At 47.2% G+C, this 17840-nt stretch overlaps 1 protein-coding gene across 9 annotated transcripts in view; it reads right to left on the bottom strand.

Moving 5' to 3' along the window:
- Positions 1-17840, bottom strand: part of TANC1 (tetratricopeptide repeat, ankyrin repeat and coiled-coil containing 1) — a 241804-nt gene that overhangs the window by 12064 nt on the left and 211900 nt on the right. For all 9 annotated transcript variants that reach the window (XM_065931608.1, XM_065931606.1, XM_065931605.1 and 6 more), the window contains 2 exons: positions 15644-15722; positions 1240-1373 (listed from right to left, as the gene is read on the bottom strand). In XM_065931608.1, coding sequence (XP_065787680.1) covers positions 1240-1373; positions 15644-15722 — 213 coding nt within the window. The remainder of the gene's footprint in view (positions 1-1239; positions 1374-15643; positions 15723-17840) is intronic.

The raw sequence follows: 17840 nt of genomic DNA, 5'->3' as shown, positions 1-17840 counted from the left end.
ATCTATAAAACAGGCACACACAAGGCAGCAATTTGAAGGAGAGGGGGATCCTGAGCACAGTCAGGCAATGACAGGACAGCCACTATGGAGCAGCTGAGCAGAACTAAATGCAGTGAGCCAGGGCCCCACAGGGTACTGATGCCAAGTTCTTGGTGGGGAAACACCTACCCTCTCCCCAGGGACAGCTGGACCCTCATACCAGGGGGATTTTACCAAGGCTTCCTGGACAAGAGTCTCTGCCTCAAAGTTATGCCTTTAAACAGCACATGGTGAAAGGGGGACCAAAAAAACCAGACAAGCATCTCCTACAATGACCCTTCCCACAGGAACTGCTCTGCCTAGGGGCAGTGGTCCAGCTTCTCTCCCTGCAGGACCACATTTTAATGCCACCACACAGAAGGGGGCGTACTCCCATTGCTTTCTCATTCTGGACACACTAACAAACGCTTTCAAGCTTCCTCACCACTTAGGGGACACTAAGACCAAGAGAGAGGATTAGCCAGGACATCACAGGAAGCTGAGAGAGTAACAGGGAATGGGCAGTCCAAACCAAGCTTTTAGAATCGCAAAGGAGAAAAGCCAAAACCTTGGTGGGGTGACCTCAAGGCTCCTACTGACAGAGCTGGCAGGAATCAGAAGGGTCGCGACTCCACGATGTAAACGTGGGTCTAGAAAATTCTTCCCATAAAGGATGTGGTGAGAGCGGTTTGTTTTTATGCAGCTGTGTGTAACCTGGTGCCAGGCATGGGGTAGATACATGGTCAGTGTTTATAAAATGAAGGAACGCAAGACTAAACCGCTGCTCTCAAGGATCCCTTAATTAAGAGCAGCAGCACATCACTCCCAGTAAAAGAAAGCAGCCTGAATCGCACTGCAGGACCAGAGGGAGACACTTTCTTTCCCAAAGAGTACAGCAGGACCACTCCTCTCCCAAGCACGCTGGACAAATGGGTCATAGTGTCATGCCAACAACTCTGTTACAGCAAATCTCCTGATGACATGACGGGCTTCCACCCAGCTCCACTCCCTTCCTCAGTTAAAATGAAGTGGCTACGGGTCTCTGACCTGGTTACCAGCCCGCATGGCTGACTATGATAGCCACTCAGATGTCTGCCCTGATGTTGCAGGACTCCCAGTACAAGTAGAAGCCAAGAATGTGAGAAAGACAGGGTCCAGAGCAGGGGCGATGGGCACTTTTCCCAACCACTGTTTCTGAAGCCTCTGGGGTCCCCTGTGTACCTGCCAATGCCCCTGGCGTGCTGCGCAGAACAGTGGAGGGACCCCTCTCCTGTTAGTCCGAGACACGGCAGCCCCACGCTCCAGCAGCAGCTCACAGACCTCCAGCTTGCCTCGTCCAGCAGCGGCCGTCAGGGCTACAGGGAGGAGGAGACGGTTAGCATGAGAGCCACATGGCGATAGCCAAAGGCCACAGATTCTCTGACACGCACCCCCCCCCCCACCCTGAGAGGAAGGGGACCACGCACGCTGCCCCCATTGAATCTGGGTGGGCTCTGTGACACCTTTGACAAACAGAATACAGCAGAAATGATGCTGCATCAGCGTGTGGGCGCAGGCCCTGAGGGCAGCTTCTGATTCCTTGGAATATGCCTTGGAACCAGATGCTATCCTGTGAGGAAGCCCAAGCAGCCTTGTGATGAGACCACTGGGAGAAGCTGTGTGTGGCTGACATCCCAGCAGACAGCCAGCAACCCCGGCCACCGTGTGCATGGGCCATCCTGGAAATGGAGCCCCAGACCCCACCAAGCCACTCTCTCATGGCAGCTCCATCTATGAGAGCCATCTTGACAAGCCCAGCCCAAATGCAGATTCAGGAGCCACAAAGCGTGGGTTCTATTGTCATCTTTTTTCACAGTAAGAGACAACAACAGATGGGGCAACACTAACACAGAGATCAGCATTACTGTCCAGCCTCTCTTCTCCCCCTAAAGTCATACATTTCAATCCACAAGAACTAATAAATACTGAGACAGTGAGAGTGCATCATACCATCCCTGCCTTCATGGAGCTTAGAATCTCCATAACAAGTCCAGATCCTGGACTAAGAATGTTGAGAAAGCAAAAAAAAAGAAAAAAGGATGAGCAGACTAGGAGGGACTTGTGTGCCCAGCTTGGCCCTGAGGCAGGCAGCTGCCGCTGGCAGGGTCGCTCTGCAGGAAGGCAGCCAAGGACAAAGCAGGAACTATGGGAAGGGAAAGAATACAGGGCAGGAATCCCCAGGACCACCGCATGGCAGTGCTGCACCTCTCCACTCCCAAGTCATGATACATAATGGGGGTGGGGAGGAGTATGAGTAGCAGAGGGGGCCAGAAGAGGAGACTTCTGCTGTGGCATGTGAACCACTGTCCAGAGGGAAGGACAGTGGTAGGTTGTGGGGAACCCGGCCAGAACGACGCTCTTCGGCAGAGGACAGGAAGGCCTGAGGGTGGGAGACAGACACGGCAGGAAAGGTGTCTACAATGCAGAGAAGGAAGGAGAAGCTTGAGCCTGACGCTGCAGCTCTAGTCCTGGGGCAATTCTTCTTTAAATACAGCCTCACCCCTACAAACTCCTGGCATTCCTACAAATCAGTCAGATGCCTCAGTATGAAAACTGGGAAAACACAGCAGTAGGCCGTTCACAAAAGGTGAAGACCAAAGGCCAGTAACTCATGAAAAGTGTCCAACCTCACGGGCAGTCCAAGTGACTGCAAAAATGAGACCCACTGCTGGTGGAAGATGTTCCCATCCTTCCTCCCAACAACCCAGGTACAGACGTGTGCCTGGAGGTGCCCCTGGAGCAGAGGTGCCTACGGAGCAGAGAGAGATGTGTGCTGGTCACAGCCCTGAGCTGGAGCAGCCCAGCTGGCGTGAACCACCAACCCCATCAACCGATCACAGTGTGAACACTATACGGCAACCACAATAAATGCTACACCGCTAAATGCAGTGCGATGGGTCAGCCTCCCGAATTTAACACTGATTCCAAGGAACAAGACAAAGAACACACAGGGTAATAGTTTGGAACTGAGCATTACTGGGCGGCTGCAGGACAGCCCCCCAGCTGCCCCCTTTCCAAGAAGGCGGGGCCCAGCTCCCCTGTGAACCCAGGGGTCTCCTAGCACCCAGACGGCTGAAGTGGGGAACTGGGGGCTCAGCAGTGTGTCCTCTCCAGACACCCCTCAGGACAGACAGCATTCCTACTCCAACTGTCTTGACCTGGCCATGGCTTAACTCCCAGGACCACACACAGCAAAGGACAAAACTGTGACATAGAGACCCCATCTCCCTTGGAGGGACAAAGAAATCCTGTCTGCTTTACCAGTTTTCTGAAGATGGGGCAAACCAGAACAAACCATGGATGGATGGAGTGGACGCGACCAAGGGTCTCGACCCCAGGTGTCATTCCTACCTGTGTTATACCAACAGGCTCATCACCACCCGTCACATGTCTAAGTTTGCAAATAAATTATATATAAACACTGTAAACAGACTAGTATTTATACTGGTTTAGGTGTATATATACTGGTTTAGGTTCAGATGGATCTGAACACCCAGGGCTGATCTGTGACATGGAGGATGTGAGCTACTACCTGGGCCTGCGACTCCTCGGAGACGTTCCTACGGTTAGGGAGCCCTTCCTCCGCAGGGAGCTGACTGTGGCACAGAACAGGCACACGCGCTGCACGTGGCCAGATGTGGGCAGGACGGCATGGACTGAACAAGCTTAAGGCTCTTCCATTTGATGAGCGGCTGATCCACCGTGACATTCCAGTCTCTATTACTTGGTAAACAAGTTCCATCTGCATCATAAACGGGGCCTTTAAACCAAGATTTCTTTTGCAGCTGCCACTGACTTTTTTTTTTTTTGGCAACAACAGCACATCAAAAATGACAGCCCAGCACTAAAAATAGGACCCTGTGTTTGAAGAAGGCGCCAGAAGTTAGAGCAGAGCAGCTGAAGTCGGAGAAGAGTGCCGCCCAGAGACGGGGCTGGGTTCCCTTGTCTTCCCTTCCAGCCGGACTGGCTGCACTTCTGGTGATCAGCCTGCCTTTGAGATGGTAAAGTGCCTCTCAGCACAGGCTGGAGTCCCACACAGCTGGCCTAACAGGGATCACAAATTCTTTTTTTTTTTCTTTTTTTAAAATTTTTCAGTGGGTTTTGTCATACATTGATATGAATCAGCCATAGAGTTACACGTATTCCCCATCCCGATCCCCCCTCCCACCTCCCTCTCCACCCGATTCCTCTGGGTCTTCCCAGCCCACCAGGCCCGAGCACTTGACTCATGCATCCCACCTGGGCTGGTGATCTGTTTCACCATAGATAATATACATGCTGTTCTTTCGAAACATCCCACTCTCCCCTTCTCCCACAGAGTTCAAAAGTCTGTTCTGTACTTCTGCGTCTCTTCTTCTGCCCTGCATATAGGGCCATCGTTACCATCTTTCTAAATTCCGTATATATGTGTTAGTATACTGTAATGTTCTTTATCTTTCTGGCTTACTTCACTCTGTATAATGGGCTCCAGTTTCATCCATCTCATTACTGATTCAAATGAATTCTTTTTAACGGCTGAGTAATATTCCATGGTGTATATGTACCACAGCTTCCTTATCCATTCATCTGCTGATGGGCCTCTAGGTTGCTTCCATGTCCTGGCTATTATAAACAGTGCTGCGATGAACACTGGGGTGCACGTGTCTCTTTCAGATCTGGATTCCTCAGTGTGAATGCCCAGAAGTGGTATTGCTGGGTCATATGGTAGTTCTATTTCCAGTTTTTTAAGAAATCTCCACACTGTTTTCCATAGTGGCTGTACTAGTTTGCATTTCCATCAACAGTGTAAGAGGGTTCCCTTTTCTCCACACCCTCTCCAGCATTTATTGCTTGTAGACTTTTGGATAGCAGCCATCCTGACTGGCGTGTAATGGTACCTCATTGTGGTTTTTTGATTTGCATTTCTCTGATAATGAGTGATGTTGAGCATCTTTTCATGTGTTTGTTAGCCAACTGTATGTCTTCTTTGGAGAAATGTCTGTTTAGTTCTTTGGACCATTTTTTGATTGGGTCATTTATTTTTCTGGAATTGAGCTTCAGGAGTCGCTTGTATATTTTTGAGATTAATCCTTTGTCTGTTTCCTCATTTGCTATTATTTTCTCCCAATCTGAGGGCTGTCTTTTCACCTTACTTATAGTTTCCTTTGTTGTGCAAGAGCTTTAAAACTCCTAGAGGAGAACATAGGCAAAACACTCTCCGACATAAATCACAGCAAGATCTTCTATGACCCACCTCCCAGAAGATTGGAAATAAAAGCAAAAATAAACAAATGGGACCTAATGAAAATTAAAAGCTTTTGCACAACAAAGGATCACAAATTCTTAACCAGGCTCTCACTTTCAAATGACGCCCCAAACAGTGGGACCTGTGTTTCCCCTTTTCAACTCAGACTGAATCTTTGGTGTTGTCAGGACCCCTGAGGCTGGTGGGGGTGGGGGGGGTGGGCATCTCAAGTTCCACCAGCCACAAGGATTTAAGAATACCATATTCAGAAACAAGGGATACTAAAGACAGTGAACCACATGCTTAAACAAACAAAACCACAGCAGAATTCTGCCCAGGAATTCCAGCTATTCTGCTGGAAAAACACTGTCCTCCAGGCTGACCATCAGCCTCTGATGAGGGTCAGTGCACTCGGCCTGGCCAGAGAAGAAGGGGGAGGGAGCAGGACAGGAGGAGCAAGTGTCTGACAGAGTGGCAAGACCCTGGCTTCCGGAGAAGGGAATTTAAAGAGGAAGGAGGGAGAAAAAGGACTTGGGATGAAAAGGGGGCGGGCTCTAAATATCTGTGAGCTCACGGCAGTTCTCAAGACCCACACTGAACATAATTTCACCCACTAGCAAAATCCTCAACAAGATGGCATTTTTGTAGCTACATTCCCATGAAGGCATATATCATTTTCTGACTAAAATTTTTCTGCGGCAATACCATCTTCTGTCTTCAGAGCATGAGGAGATTTGTCGTGGCAGATGTTCATCTTAAGAAAACCCGATTCACACTCAGCAATACGAGACCCTCACTGAAAACATCAGGGAGAGATGGTTCTTGCTTAAATGGATCGTTTGCAGGAATCTTTTACGAACTGAAGTTCTCTGGGCAAAGACATGATTTAAAAAAAACTCAACTGTCAACTCACCTGGAGCGTAGTTATTCCATAAACAGGGCTGTTTATGACATTTTATGCCAGGTCTGTCTCTCTCTCACACGCACACACGGGGATGTGCGGCTTAACAGGCCTGGGTGTTTCAACAACGGACTGTCGCCTCCGGCCCTGACATGCTTCTGTCCTTGGAAGGGTGACAGGTCGGAGCGCACACACAGGCAGTTCCCTGTTTCTGCACAGTGACCTCCTCTTACTTCATACACTGATGACCCAGGCCGCCCTCCCAGGCCCGAGCTGAGCACAGGAGCCAGCTGCAGCCGCAGAAGCACTTCCTGCCGGCTGAGATGGCCGTGAGAGTGACGGATGGGGGCCAAGGGGCTCAGCTTGGCTTCTGCGCTTGTGCTTACGGGTGCACTTTATTTCCTAACATACTGGTTTTTCCCATCTCTCAGAAAAATGGATGGAAAATGAACTGCAGTAAGCAGCAGGGTTTGCATAAATGTCAACGAGTTGTGACCAAGATGGAGACCATTAGATGTGACAAAGGCAGTGAAGATGGAACCTCGGCTGGAGGAGAACAAAGGTGAAAGGTATCATGGAATGCTGGGAATCTCTCAGCTCTCTTATCTAAACTATGATGCTTAGAAAAATAATTTGGAATTTCAGTTTTTTAAACCTCTTTGGGAGTGGCAGCCCCTCCCCCTGCACTTTCTAATAACTGGCCTCTGGAGAAGTTATTACCCCAGAGGTTACTCGGCCTGTATTTCGCTCTGCTGCCCCTGTGGGTCTGGGCAGGACTGTCATTCAGACAGGCTGGTCCCAAAGGTCTCTGACTGAATGGAAGTAGCTCCCTGACCCCTCCCAGAAAGCCAGGGGACACCCCCTCCTCCACCTTCTAGGACTGCATTTATAAAAAACCCAAGCTCACAGCCTTGTTTTGTGAGGCATTTCCTTCCTGGTTGAGGGAGGGGGAGGCTTCCATGAAAAGAATAAACTTCCCAACAGCTATAAATTCTTCATCTCCACAAAGACCTGAACCCTCAACAATGCAAAGGATAAAATGACACACAATAAAGATTGCTCTGACTGGAAAAAGAGGCATTTCCTTCCTGGTTGAGGGAGGGGGAGGCTTCCATGAAAAGAATAAACTTCCCAACAGCTATAAATTCTTCATCTCCACAAAGACCTGAACCCTCAACAATGCAAAGGATAAAATGACACACAATAAAGATTGCTCTGACTGGAAAAAGCCATTGCTCTGGGAGGTGAACTCCCAGGAGCCTCCGGCACCCCCTAGCCTTGGCAGATGCCCGTGCTGGAGGGTGACCTTATGAATGGGAAGCCAGTACTGCCCGAACACTCCCTGAAGCACACTCCCTGAAGGCTGTTTGGAACACCTTCCTCATTGTTCTGACCCTTCCTTATCATTCAGCATTTGGCACAAGTCTCCCAGGAGGGCCTGCAGCTGCAGGCCTCGGTGGGGTCAAGGAGAGGGAACCTCTGTTACGAGGCAACAGGCAGCAACCCAGCGGCACATGAAAATGGTGCCTCCCCCGCTGTTACAGCCCATTTCCCAGCGAACTATTTATAAAGGAGGCAGGAATTAGATGTGAGGAACCAAGACACTCCTGATGTGCGACCAGTTCTAGAGTGAAAACACGCTGTCAGTCTCTGTACACAGATTAAACATGAACCTCAAGGTGCCAAGGACTTGTTTTAAAGAAATAAAATGTGCAACTGCCACAGGACTTCACGTGGAACCAAACTTCTTTGTCCCTTAGAGTCTCTTTCAATGATGCGCTTTGTGATTCTAAGGAACCTAGGTTTTTAGAACTTCTAAAGAAGGATAAGAAAACAGTGCAATGTGAGATTAAGATGGCAGAGTGGGAAAAGAAAAAATAAATAAAAATAAAGATAGCAGAGTTAGAAGGACCTTGAGCTCATCTCCTCTCAGGAGGAAAATAAGAAGATTCTGACATTTTAATAATATACTCTGATATTTGTAAAGTGCTTCCTACAGGACACTTGATGGTCCTTCAAATTCACACATTTATTTAAAACACAACTAATGTCTATGAGGCAAGTACCACTCATCCTGGTTTTACTGATGAGGAAAACATGGCCCAGAGAAGTTAAACCATCTAAGTTAAACTCATCTAAGGTCACACAGCTAGTGGGAGGCATGAAAGCATTTTGATGCCAGGGAGTCCAGTTGGAGTCAGTTCTTAACTCTCACACTTTGGCCCCTAAAGAATCTCCTTTTAAAAAATATTCAACCAATCAGACCAAAAATGATGTTCTACAACAAGGGTACCAGAAAATATTTTCCTTCTCCTGAAGAATTGTTAAACTTTCTCCCACAAACAGTAAGAATAATCTGCAATGAGTGTGTTCTCTTTGCATTACGGCAGGAATATCCATGCTGTTCCTCACGTCCTGTTTCTGACACCTTTTCTTCCTTTCCTTATATATTTTATTTCAAAGAAGCCTCATCAAGTCCTTTGAGGGATAATATTTGCTATAAATAACATAAATTCAATTTAAAAACAATTTCCTAAAACATGGGATGACATAAATCACGTTCCATACAGACTTTGTGCCAAAAATCTATCAGAAGATCGCAGCTCTGACCAGCTGTCACTTCTCAAGTGTGCTGAGAATGCTCACATTTTGGGGAGATCCTCTTACACCCCGCATTATTTAAAGCATGTACATTGTGCTGTTCCCTCCTCTCCTCAAAGGGATACACGTGAGCCGAGGAGAGCCGAGTTAAATGCAGGACTCCACATGAGGGATCAGTGCAAAAGGGGGACCTTCTGACAAAACCATACTACACAAGTGTGTGCGTGCTCAGTCGCATCTGACTCTTTGAGACCCCACGGTCTGTAGCCCACTAGGCTCCTCTGTCCACGGGATTTCCCAGGCATAAATACTGGAGTGGGTTGCCACTTCCTTCTCCTCTTCCAGACCCAGGGATCAAAACTGTGTCTCTTGCATCTCCTGCACTGGCAGGCAGATTCTTTACCACTAGTGCCCAGGCTCAAAAACAGAAAGAATCCAAATATATTTCAACAAGAATTTTAAACAATCAAGATGACTTTTCGACAGGAGAGCAGGTGAACCTCCTGAGCTAGGAGGGAATGTCCCAGAGAACAAGCAGCCATGTTTGTGGGTAAAGATGCTCTAAGCTACCAAAATGCATACGAGTGCATGCTTTGCATGCACAAAGCCCAGGTTTTGTCTTTTAATCAAAAGGAAGGAACTCACTAGAACAAAGGCCTCTGTGTACAGCAAAAGCAGCACAATGGAGGTGGCGCACAGGGTCCTGGTAAGCGGTCAAGCCACCAGTCCATATGCACCTGAGATGCTTCAGTGGGCTTCCATGGGCTCCCTCCTTGCCCCTCACCTGCCCTGCAGGACTGAGACACACAGTCAGTTGACTCCTGCTGTCCTCTCAGCAGAGGACAGGTCACCATGTCAGGGGCAAACCCCAGGTGTCTTCTAGGGCAGGAAGGGGACAGGGTGTGGACGCACCCAGTCCCTCCCCTTCTCACCCCAATCCCCTCTATTGTTAGAGTGACCCTATGCCCATCTTCAGCTCCTTCCAAAGCCCGAGTTACCTCCTCCTCCAGTGCCTACATTACCCCACTTTGTCCCTCCCCTCTCACAGTCCTGGGTTACCCCCCTCCCCATTTCCCTCCCTTTAGGGTCCTGAGTTACCCCTCCCATCCTCTCCAGGGTTCTGGGTTACCCACCTTCCCTTCCCTTCTGAGGGCCCGGGTTGCCCCCTTCCATCCAGAATGCTGGATCGCCCCACTTCTAGGTTATCCCCGCCCTCATAGTCTCTAAGGTCCTGGGTTACCCCCTCTTTCATGCTTTTATGCTTAGGACAGCCAAAACTTCTACCTTGTTCAGAATGGACAGAAATCTGGATTTCCACCCATCTCACTGCTCTTTTCTAAAGCAAACCCTAGCAGAGAAAGGAATGCCTAAACAAGGACTTCCCAGCAATACTGATGAGACCTCCCCGGGACCTCCAAAAACTGTACAGTAGAAGTCACTTGCTTGTCTCTACAAAGCAAATTCCTTCATGTAAATTCTCCACATGTCCCAACAAACAAGAGATCAGTTGTTTTCCTTCTAATCTCTCACCTGAATTCTGCCTTGAGAGGTACCTAACCAGTGTGAAGGCCAAACTCAATCCAATCAAATTTCCTTTAAATTCTTAACAAATAAGAGCCCTACTCTCTCCAAAAAAAACCTAAGGTAAGATCTGAAAGAATAGAGGGTTCTTTTTAAATCAACCACAAGGCATCCTGTTGCCTGAGGTGCACGTACAGAGCTCTGGGGCGGCTTTGGGTGTGATGAGCTCAGCTGTCCATGGTCCCTGCAGTGAGAGCTGAAGGACACCTCTCCGCCCCCGCCCAAGAAGGACAGGCAGAGTCCCAGAGTGGAAACTGAAGCAGTTGAATGGAGACAAGAGAGAAACTTTTAAAACAGCAAAGATGAAAAACAACTCATATTCTGGCTTCCCAGTCCCATAAGGAAACAGGTGTGAGGACCCTCCCTCAAAACTGGTCTGGAAACGTCTCACACCCAGCTAAGGGGCTGGGCTGAGACTCAAGTCCCATCCAGAATTCCTCGCAGAATTAGAGAAGAGTGACCCGTGACTGGCATACATGCTGGACTAAACTGCCTCCACAAATGATGATAATGAAGGTTATGCAGCTAAAAATCCCATTTGATTTACTGGGGAGAAAATTCAACCCTTCTTGGAAATTGAGGAATACATAGTGTTCTTAACAGCTTTAGCAATAAAAACAAGATTTACAATGATTAAATTTCTTTGGCAAGTATTTACCAACTAAAAAACCATGAACAACATAAAAGAATACTTGACATGAAACATTTCAGTGAGACATCTAACTACCTCTGATTGGGCATCTCAGTTCATAACTTAGGGAAGGGCAGTCCCTGGGAGCAGTTGGCTGACGGGCAGGATGGTGTCCTACCCATGTGTGAAGCCAGGGCTCCAAGCCTGCTGCAACCAACTAGGAAGCAGTGAGAAGGATTTCCTAGGGACAACAGGGCACAGTACATCGGGGGTTGGCAGTCGGCTGGCGGTGCGGGGAGGGAGCTGTCATGCACACAAAGATGGGGCTGGCACGGGCCATCTTGGCCTGTCAGTCATGTCCATGCCAAGGGTAGTTGCTAATAGCTAGGTGTTTCAAAAGATGCAGTACAGCACCCAGCCACATAGATGACTGGGTTGAGGGCATCTAAGCCAGCCTGGAGTCCAGCAGCACATGACTTGCACTATGACAGACAAGACACATTGAGCCAGGTCCCAATGAGCAATGGGCTCCTGACCTCTTCCCTCCAAAAACACAATTTCTCCCAAATTATTCTGCAAGGTGAGTGTTACCTACCCTAAAAGTTACACCTGTCTGCTCAGTCAACAGCTGTGTACCAAGCACCAGACAAGACCAGTGGCTACTGGCTCCCAGGCTGGACGTACAGATAGCAAGCATTTCCATCATCACAGAAAGTTCTACACGACAACATGAGACCAGACACAGTGACTACAGAAAGAAGAGCGCAGGAGACTTGGAGAGTTCTGCCCTCCTGAAACCCATAATGTAGGCACAATAAGCTTTCATCAGATAAGCAACATCAACAATCATATTTATAAGGAGTAAGCACTAAGCAAGGAACTGCAATGTGACCCCAAGGAGTCAGCGTTGGGAATGTTCTGCTTACAAAACAGGCATATTCGCTGAAATAGAAGTGTTTCTATTCCCCTAAAGAGCAAGAGGTTCTGACTAGAGACAGACAGCAGGCTCACAGACTTGAGAGATGCCTGGAGTTTGGAAGCACAGTTCCTCTGACAATTCACAGCAGCATGAGGTCACCAGTTAAGCATTTCTGATCATTTTATCAGACTGATTCCCATCGAACACTGACAAGGAAACAGTAACTCAGTTAGGTCAAGACTTCGTAGGAGCCAGCACTTGTTTGTCATGACTGTGGAATGCCTGAAGCAGATAACTTGAGCATCTGATGGGTTTTGTCATGGTTCAGGCTGCCCAGAAATTACAGGATCAAGGCTGTTTGACCAAGGCTGTTTGTGTGAATGTCATGGGCAGGGGGCCTCGGCAGCCACACAGGCAGAGCTGCTGGCTGGAGACAAACCCCAAGCCCACTCCTTGGGAGCTCCGAGCTTTTTCCTCACTCTTCTTCCACTGGAGTGAGTGTCACACTCCTTTATTTGCGTGAGAACAAGGGAAAGTGCTGAAGAGCTACAGGAATGATTTTGAAGGGCTGGATCTAAAAACCAAATAGACATAAAAAGCAAATGGCTCCAGAGGTTGGTGCAAAGGGAAACGTACATAAATTAGGCTCTCTGCTCTCCAAAATCAGGAGAGATAGCTGATTTAGAGCTCAGCTCAGGTAGCTGAGTTCTAAACAGGGCAGTGTAGCTCTGCATGGACACCATCAAAGCTGGGCAGGTGAGCCAAGAACAGACCATGGAGACCTTTCAGGAAGCCCATCAGATGGTATTTTAAATCCAAGTTGTACATAGCTAATCTACACTGCACAGACATGAATGAACTCTTGGGATCCTACCCTCAAGTTGCAGCCAGAGACAGGCAAGTTCCATCCTAGAGTGTTTTAGGCACAAACCACCACTGACTACACCCAGGAACGAGGATCAAACCAGGAAGGAGAGCAGCTGCTTTCATTCTGCGAGTCTTTAGCAATTAGAAACAGCGCACAGAGCATGCAATCCACACAGGCCAGGTAACCAAGCAAGAAGCCGAGAACAAGGACTATGAGCTGCCCCGTCGACTCAGGCTGTCATCATTGGGGCCATCTCTTCCAGAAGGCATTTGATGTCAGGTAATGTGGACCCTGTGTGGCTGAATCCCAATCACAGTCCTCACAATCTGGGCAATGCAGTACACATCTGTGCAAAGCGCCATATATGCAGATGTTCCCTCATCTAAAACTTCCTCTGCAAGATTTCAAAGTGTTCTTCTGACAACCACTGACAACCTGATTTCCTCTGGAAATCAGGACGGTCTGTAGTAGCAGACATGGGTGGACATTTCTGAAAGAACATAGGAGGAAAATATCAGACAGAAAAATGCAGAGCAGGCAAGACTGGTTTTACTGACATGCAGCCACAGAGCACAGCTGGGGTTTCTAAGCCTGAGAAATAGTGCTTAGCTTTCTCTTGGTTTAAATTTTTTGAAAAATCTCTCATACTCTTGACTGAGGAAATTCAGGTTTACTGCCTGCAGAGAAAAGCTATGACCTGCTTCTCAGGCTGCAGAGTGGTCTGAAGGTTATACACGAGGCTTTGCAAGGGAGAAGCTGAACCATTATTCATCCTTTCACTGAGGGTGATGGGAGCCTACAGTTTCTCTTACATGCTTTAGCCTACAACCTAGCAGATTCTCAAGGGGGAAGGAAGGAAGGTGCTTACTGAAACTCAGGACTGGTCATCTCGAGAAAAAACAGACCACATAAACAGAGCCCTCAAGTCAAAGCCTTCTCTGCTTCTCTGGATTTTTTCTTTTTCTTTTTTTGCCCAGAAAGAAAACACCCTTCTGATATTAAATATTAAAGATCAGAGATTCTTATTGAGCTAAGTGAGGGGTGTTACAGGTACTAGCACTGACCCCCATCGTCATCACAGCTCCTCTCATGAGTGTCCCTGTGAGGCTGGCACTTAGACAACTGCTCACAGTGATTCTCTATTTTTCCCGAGGCCACAGAGACCCTGAAATCACCTGGGTGGACATTTAGGAAAGGAGTGTCCTATCCTTCCCAGGTGGTGCAGTGGTAATGAATTTGCCTGCCAATGCAGAAGACACAAGAGACTCAGGTTTGATCCCTGGAGGAGGGCATGGCAACCCACTCCAGTATTCTTGCCTGGAGAATCCCTTGGACAGAGGAGCCTGGCAGCCTACACATGGGGTCGCAGAGAGTCAGATATAATTGTTAGACTGAGCACAGGTGTGTGTGTGTGTATGTGTGTGTGTGTTAAGTCACACACACCTAATGAATCAGAATTTCTAGGCTCAACTGCCCCAGGGGTTCTGACCATTTGGAACGTCTGGCCAAGACTGTCACATCTCATTCAGTCTTCAGCAGATCCTAGACAGCAGGATTATTCATCTCATTTGACAAAGAGGCAAAGACCCTGCCTCCAGGCCACAGAGGACAGGGATCAGGCCTTCCGGAGAAGCACAAAGAAAGCCATGTGCTGGCCTGTGGGCTACCTTGAGGCCCACAACACAATAGGAAGTGGTGGAAACTTTCACCAAATATGGAGTAGCCCATACTATTGAAATGGCTGGGGGGAAGACTCCATCAGGAATTAAGGCCAATATTTACATCTACACACGTGGACCTCAAGCATAATCTAAACCTGTCTGTGAGTCCTGCGCTCTCCCTGAACCTAGCGGACACACCACCTCTCTTGCCCCTTAACACCAACCCTGCTGCCAGCCCACCACCCACATCACCACAACTAGCACTGTGAGCCCCATGCACGCGCCTGGCATCATCTACAGTGGAGTGGGGTGGGGGCGTTGACAGGGGAGGAGGGGCAGTGGGGAGGAAGTTGTGGAGCTGAGCACCTGTGCTACCCATCAAGGAACTCTTTGAGGCTTTTCCTAAGTATGAGTTAGCTGAGGGACTCTACACACCACTGTTTGGTTTGTTAGGAAATGATTGAGAAGCAGCTGGAAATAAATCTGTGCAGGAGGCACTGAAGTCATGCAAAGGACACAGCCTGGAAATGCATGTTAAACACCTTTGGTTACATTTGATAAAGAGCAACTGATAAAGTCTCACACTTCTAAGACCAATTCAGTCAAATGGAAAATTTCAAAGCAGCATTATTTATATTAATATTAACCTAACAAGTAGCCAACTCAGATCTTCCTGGAGACTTACTCACCCACACTACAGTTCAAAACACACATCTGACACCAAAGGATATGGCCTCGGTAGCTGGTATTCAGTCTGTTATGCAGGCTGCATGAGGACCGAGTCCTACTCTGGAGAAGGCAGGTCAGAGCCTTCCTTGCTGACCACCTTGGATTCACCTGAACATGGGGCTGGAAGTTCTGCCCTGCTCACAGTACACAGTCACAGGATGACCAGGTTGCTTAGGACATGAAAACATTCAGCAAGGCGGAAAGCGCGGCCTTATTTGGGTATTTCTAGCTGCCATTCATCAGAGACACAAGAACTGCTGGTCTAATGCAAAATGATTCAAACTACACTTGCTTCTAGAAAAGTTTTAGTCATCATTTGGGAAGTTTCAAAAGCTCCTAACTTCAAATGCTTTGTGATAACAATAGGCCCAGATGCATCCCATGTCATTCTTAAGACAACTAGGCCAAAATGGCGGCGAGAACATCAAGGAGCTACCTGGCCCCAACTACAAGCAGTGGAACCATAATTACCTGTTTCTCCCCACAGCGTGTCGGTGCCATTGACGTCTATTTCATGTTCCTTTTCCAGTCCCAGCAAGCACTGGAGCACCTGTCAGAAGTGGCAAGGTGATTTAATGAGTTTTCAAAGCCATATGCGCTTATTATATCCTGTGTATCAAAGGAGAGAACGTGCTGTTTTTTTTTTTTTTTTAACGTGTTGTTTTTTAACCATGATTATCTCATGCTGCACAAGGAGAGAGAATATAATGAAAATGGTTTTCCAGCATAATTCGTATGCTATTCACACTTTCACTTTGAGAAGAAGAAGAAAAAAAAAGTGCATTTCGGCAACACTGTTCAGGATTACTAGGTACTCAGAATTCTAATGAATTCCAGCATGACCCAAATATGCCAGCCTCATCAACAAAGGACAGGGGAGATCATACAGAGTGCAGCTTCTGCATAAATCGCCAGAAGATGGTGAATCCCTTTTTTCACAAGGAAGGAAAACAAGGTGATGTATATACCTTTTCAATAAAATAATGCTGCTTCAAACGCTTTTTCCACTCACATTATTCTTCTCCCTCTGTCTAACAGCAGGGTGCGTCACAGGGGTGGGGGCAGGGGGCCAGAAGTATCTGAGCCCTTAACCGGAGTCGGCCTCCACCCTGCTCACCGGCAGCCACAGGAGAGCAGAAGACCGGCCATCTTCCAGGTTCCCGGTCCACTCACAATAAGGGCCCCCCACCCTAGTCAGAAAACCCGTGAATGTCACCTTACGTGGGAAGAGAGGGCTTGCAGATGTGACTGCGAATCTTGAAACGGGATGATTATCCTGCATTATCACGGTGTGTATTGTATAGATACTTGGTATGATCACAGCTGTTTATAAGAGGGACAGGAGGAACCAGGGTCAAGGGAAGGATGAGGTGAGATGACAGCAAACACACTCTGAAGACAGAGGCAGAGTCACAAGCTAAGGAGCAAGGTGGCTTCCAGAGGTTAGAGAAAAAAAAAGAAAGAGAGAGAAACACTCTACTCTGAAGCCTCCGAAAGAAACATCGGCTTCCTGACCCAACTTAATTTCAGCCTTCTGACCTCCAGAACAGGCTGCTTCAAGCCACCGAAGTCTCATGTGGAAACTAACACAACCCTCAGCCTTTTGGTGAATGAGCCCTGTCCTTCGCCATGAAGCTGTGGCTGGCCGTGCGGCTGCTCTTCCACAGCTCCTCACAGCCAGTCTCACAACAGCCTGAGACCAAGGTTATATCCAACGAGGCTTTGCTGTCCTTCCTAAGATGATAGTTCACCTTCTAGACCCATGCAGATTTAGGGAACAGTTTAAAAAGGAAAAACATCCATATTCAAATATGTCAATTTAACATGTTCTCTCTGTATCTATGTAAATGGGTCTTTAAAAATATTTATTTGTATTTTTAATCTAAAAAACAATAAACCCACTATATAGTAATGTTTAATACATTTTTATGAAATGTACGTTTTCATTTTTTATGAAAAAGAGTATTTTTCTCCAAAACTAAAACATATTAACTTGACTAGCATTGTTTTACACTTCTATAAATTTCTTTTATGCCTGTCCTAAGAGAAGATAGCTTCTTTTTCTTATAGCTTCTTTTTCTTATATGCTTCTGTATTCAACTTGCTGCAATATATTGTCGTGGTTGAAGCAGTGTATATGTGTATTTTTGACATTTTAAATGCCGACAATAAGCCAGCTAGCTGCGTGTATATGTGTATCTGCTTCAGTGTTTTAAATGGTAAAAGTCAGCCAGCCAGCTTTGTACCCAAATTTACTTTGGTACATTTACATTTTACATTTGGTACATTTACATTTGGCACATATACTTTGGTACAAAGCCACTGTGGGGAAGAATCTTAGAAACATTGGCAACCCTAATTGCCTGAAGATAATACAGAGTGAGAAATACATGCAAGAAAAAGGGTAAAACATTATTAACTTCACAGACACATGGGTCAGGAGGTGACAACAAAATCTTCAAATCGAGGAATACTGACACCTGCCAGAAATAAGTGCTTGATGTAACTACTGCATGAAGTTTTCCTTCAGTGTAGGAACTGTAAATGACAAGCATTTTTACATGCTACCAGAGCATGTTCTATTTTAAACAGCTCTATTTTTAAAAATCCTTCGAATACTCAAGAACAAGTTTAGAAACAGGATTCCATGTGATTATTGTTAAAAGAC

The sequence above is a fragment of the Muntiacus reevesi genome, chromosome 3 (genome assembly GCF_963930625.1).
Source record: "Muntiacus reevesi chromosome 3, mMunRee1.1, whole genome shotgun sequence".
Lineage (NCBI taxonomy): Eukaryota > Metazoa > Chordata > Mammalia > Artiodactyla > Cervidae > Muntiacus > Muntiacus reevesi.
This window is presented reverse-complemented; position numbering and strand designations above follow the sequence as displayed.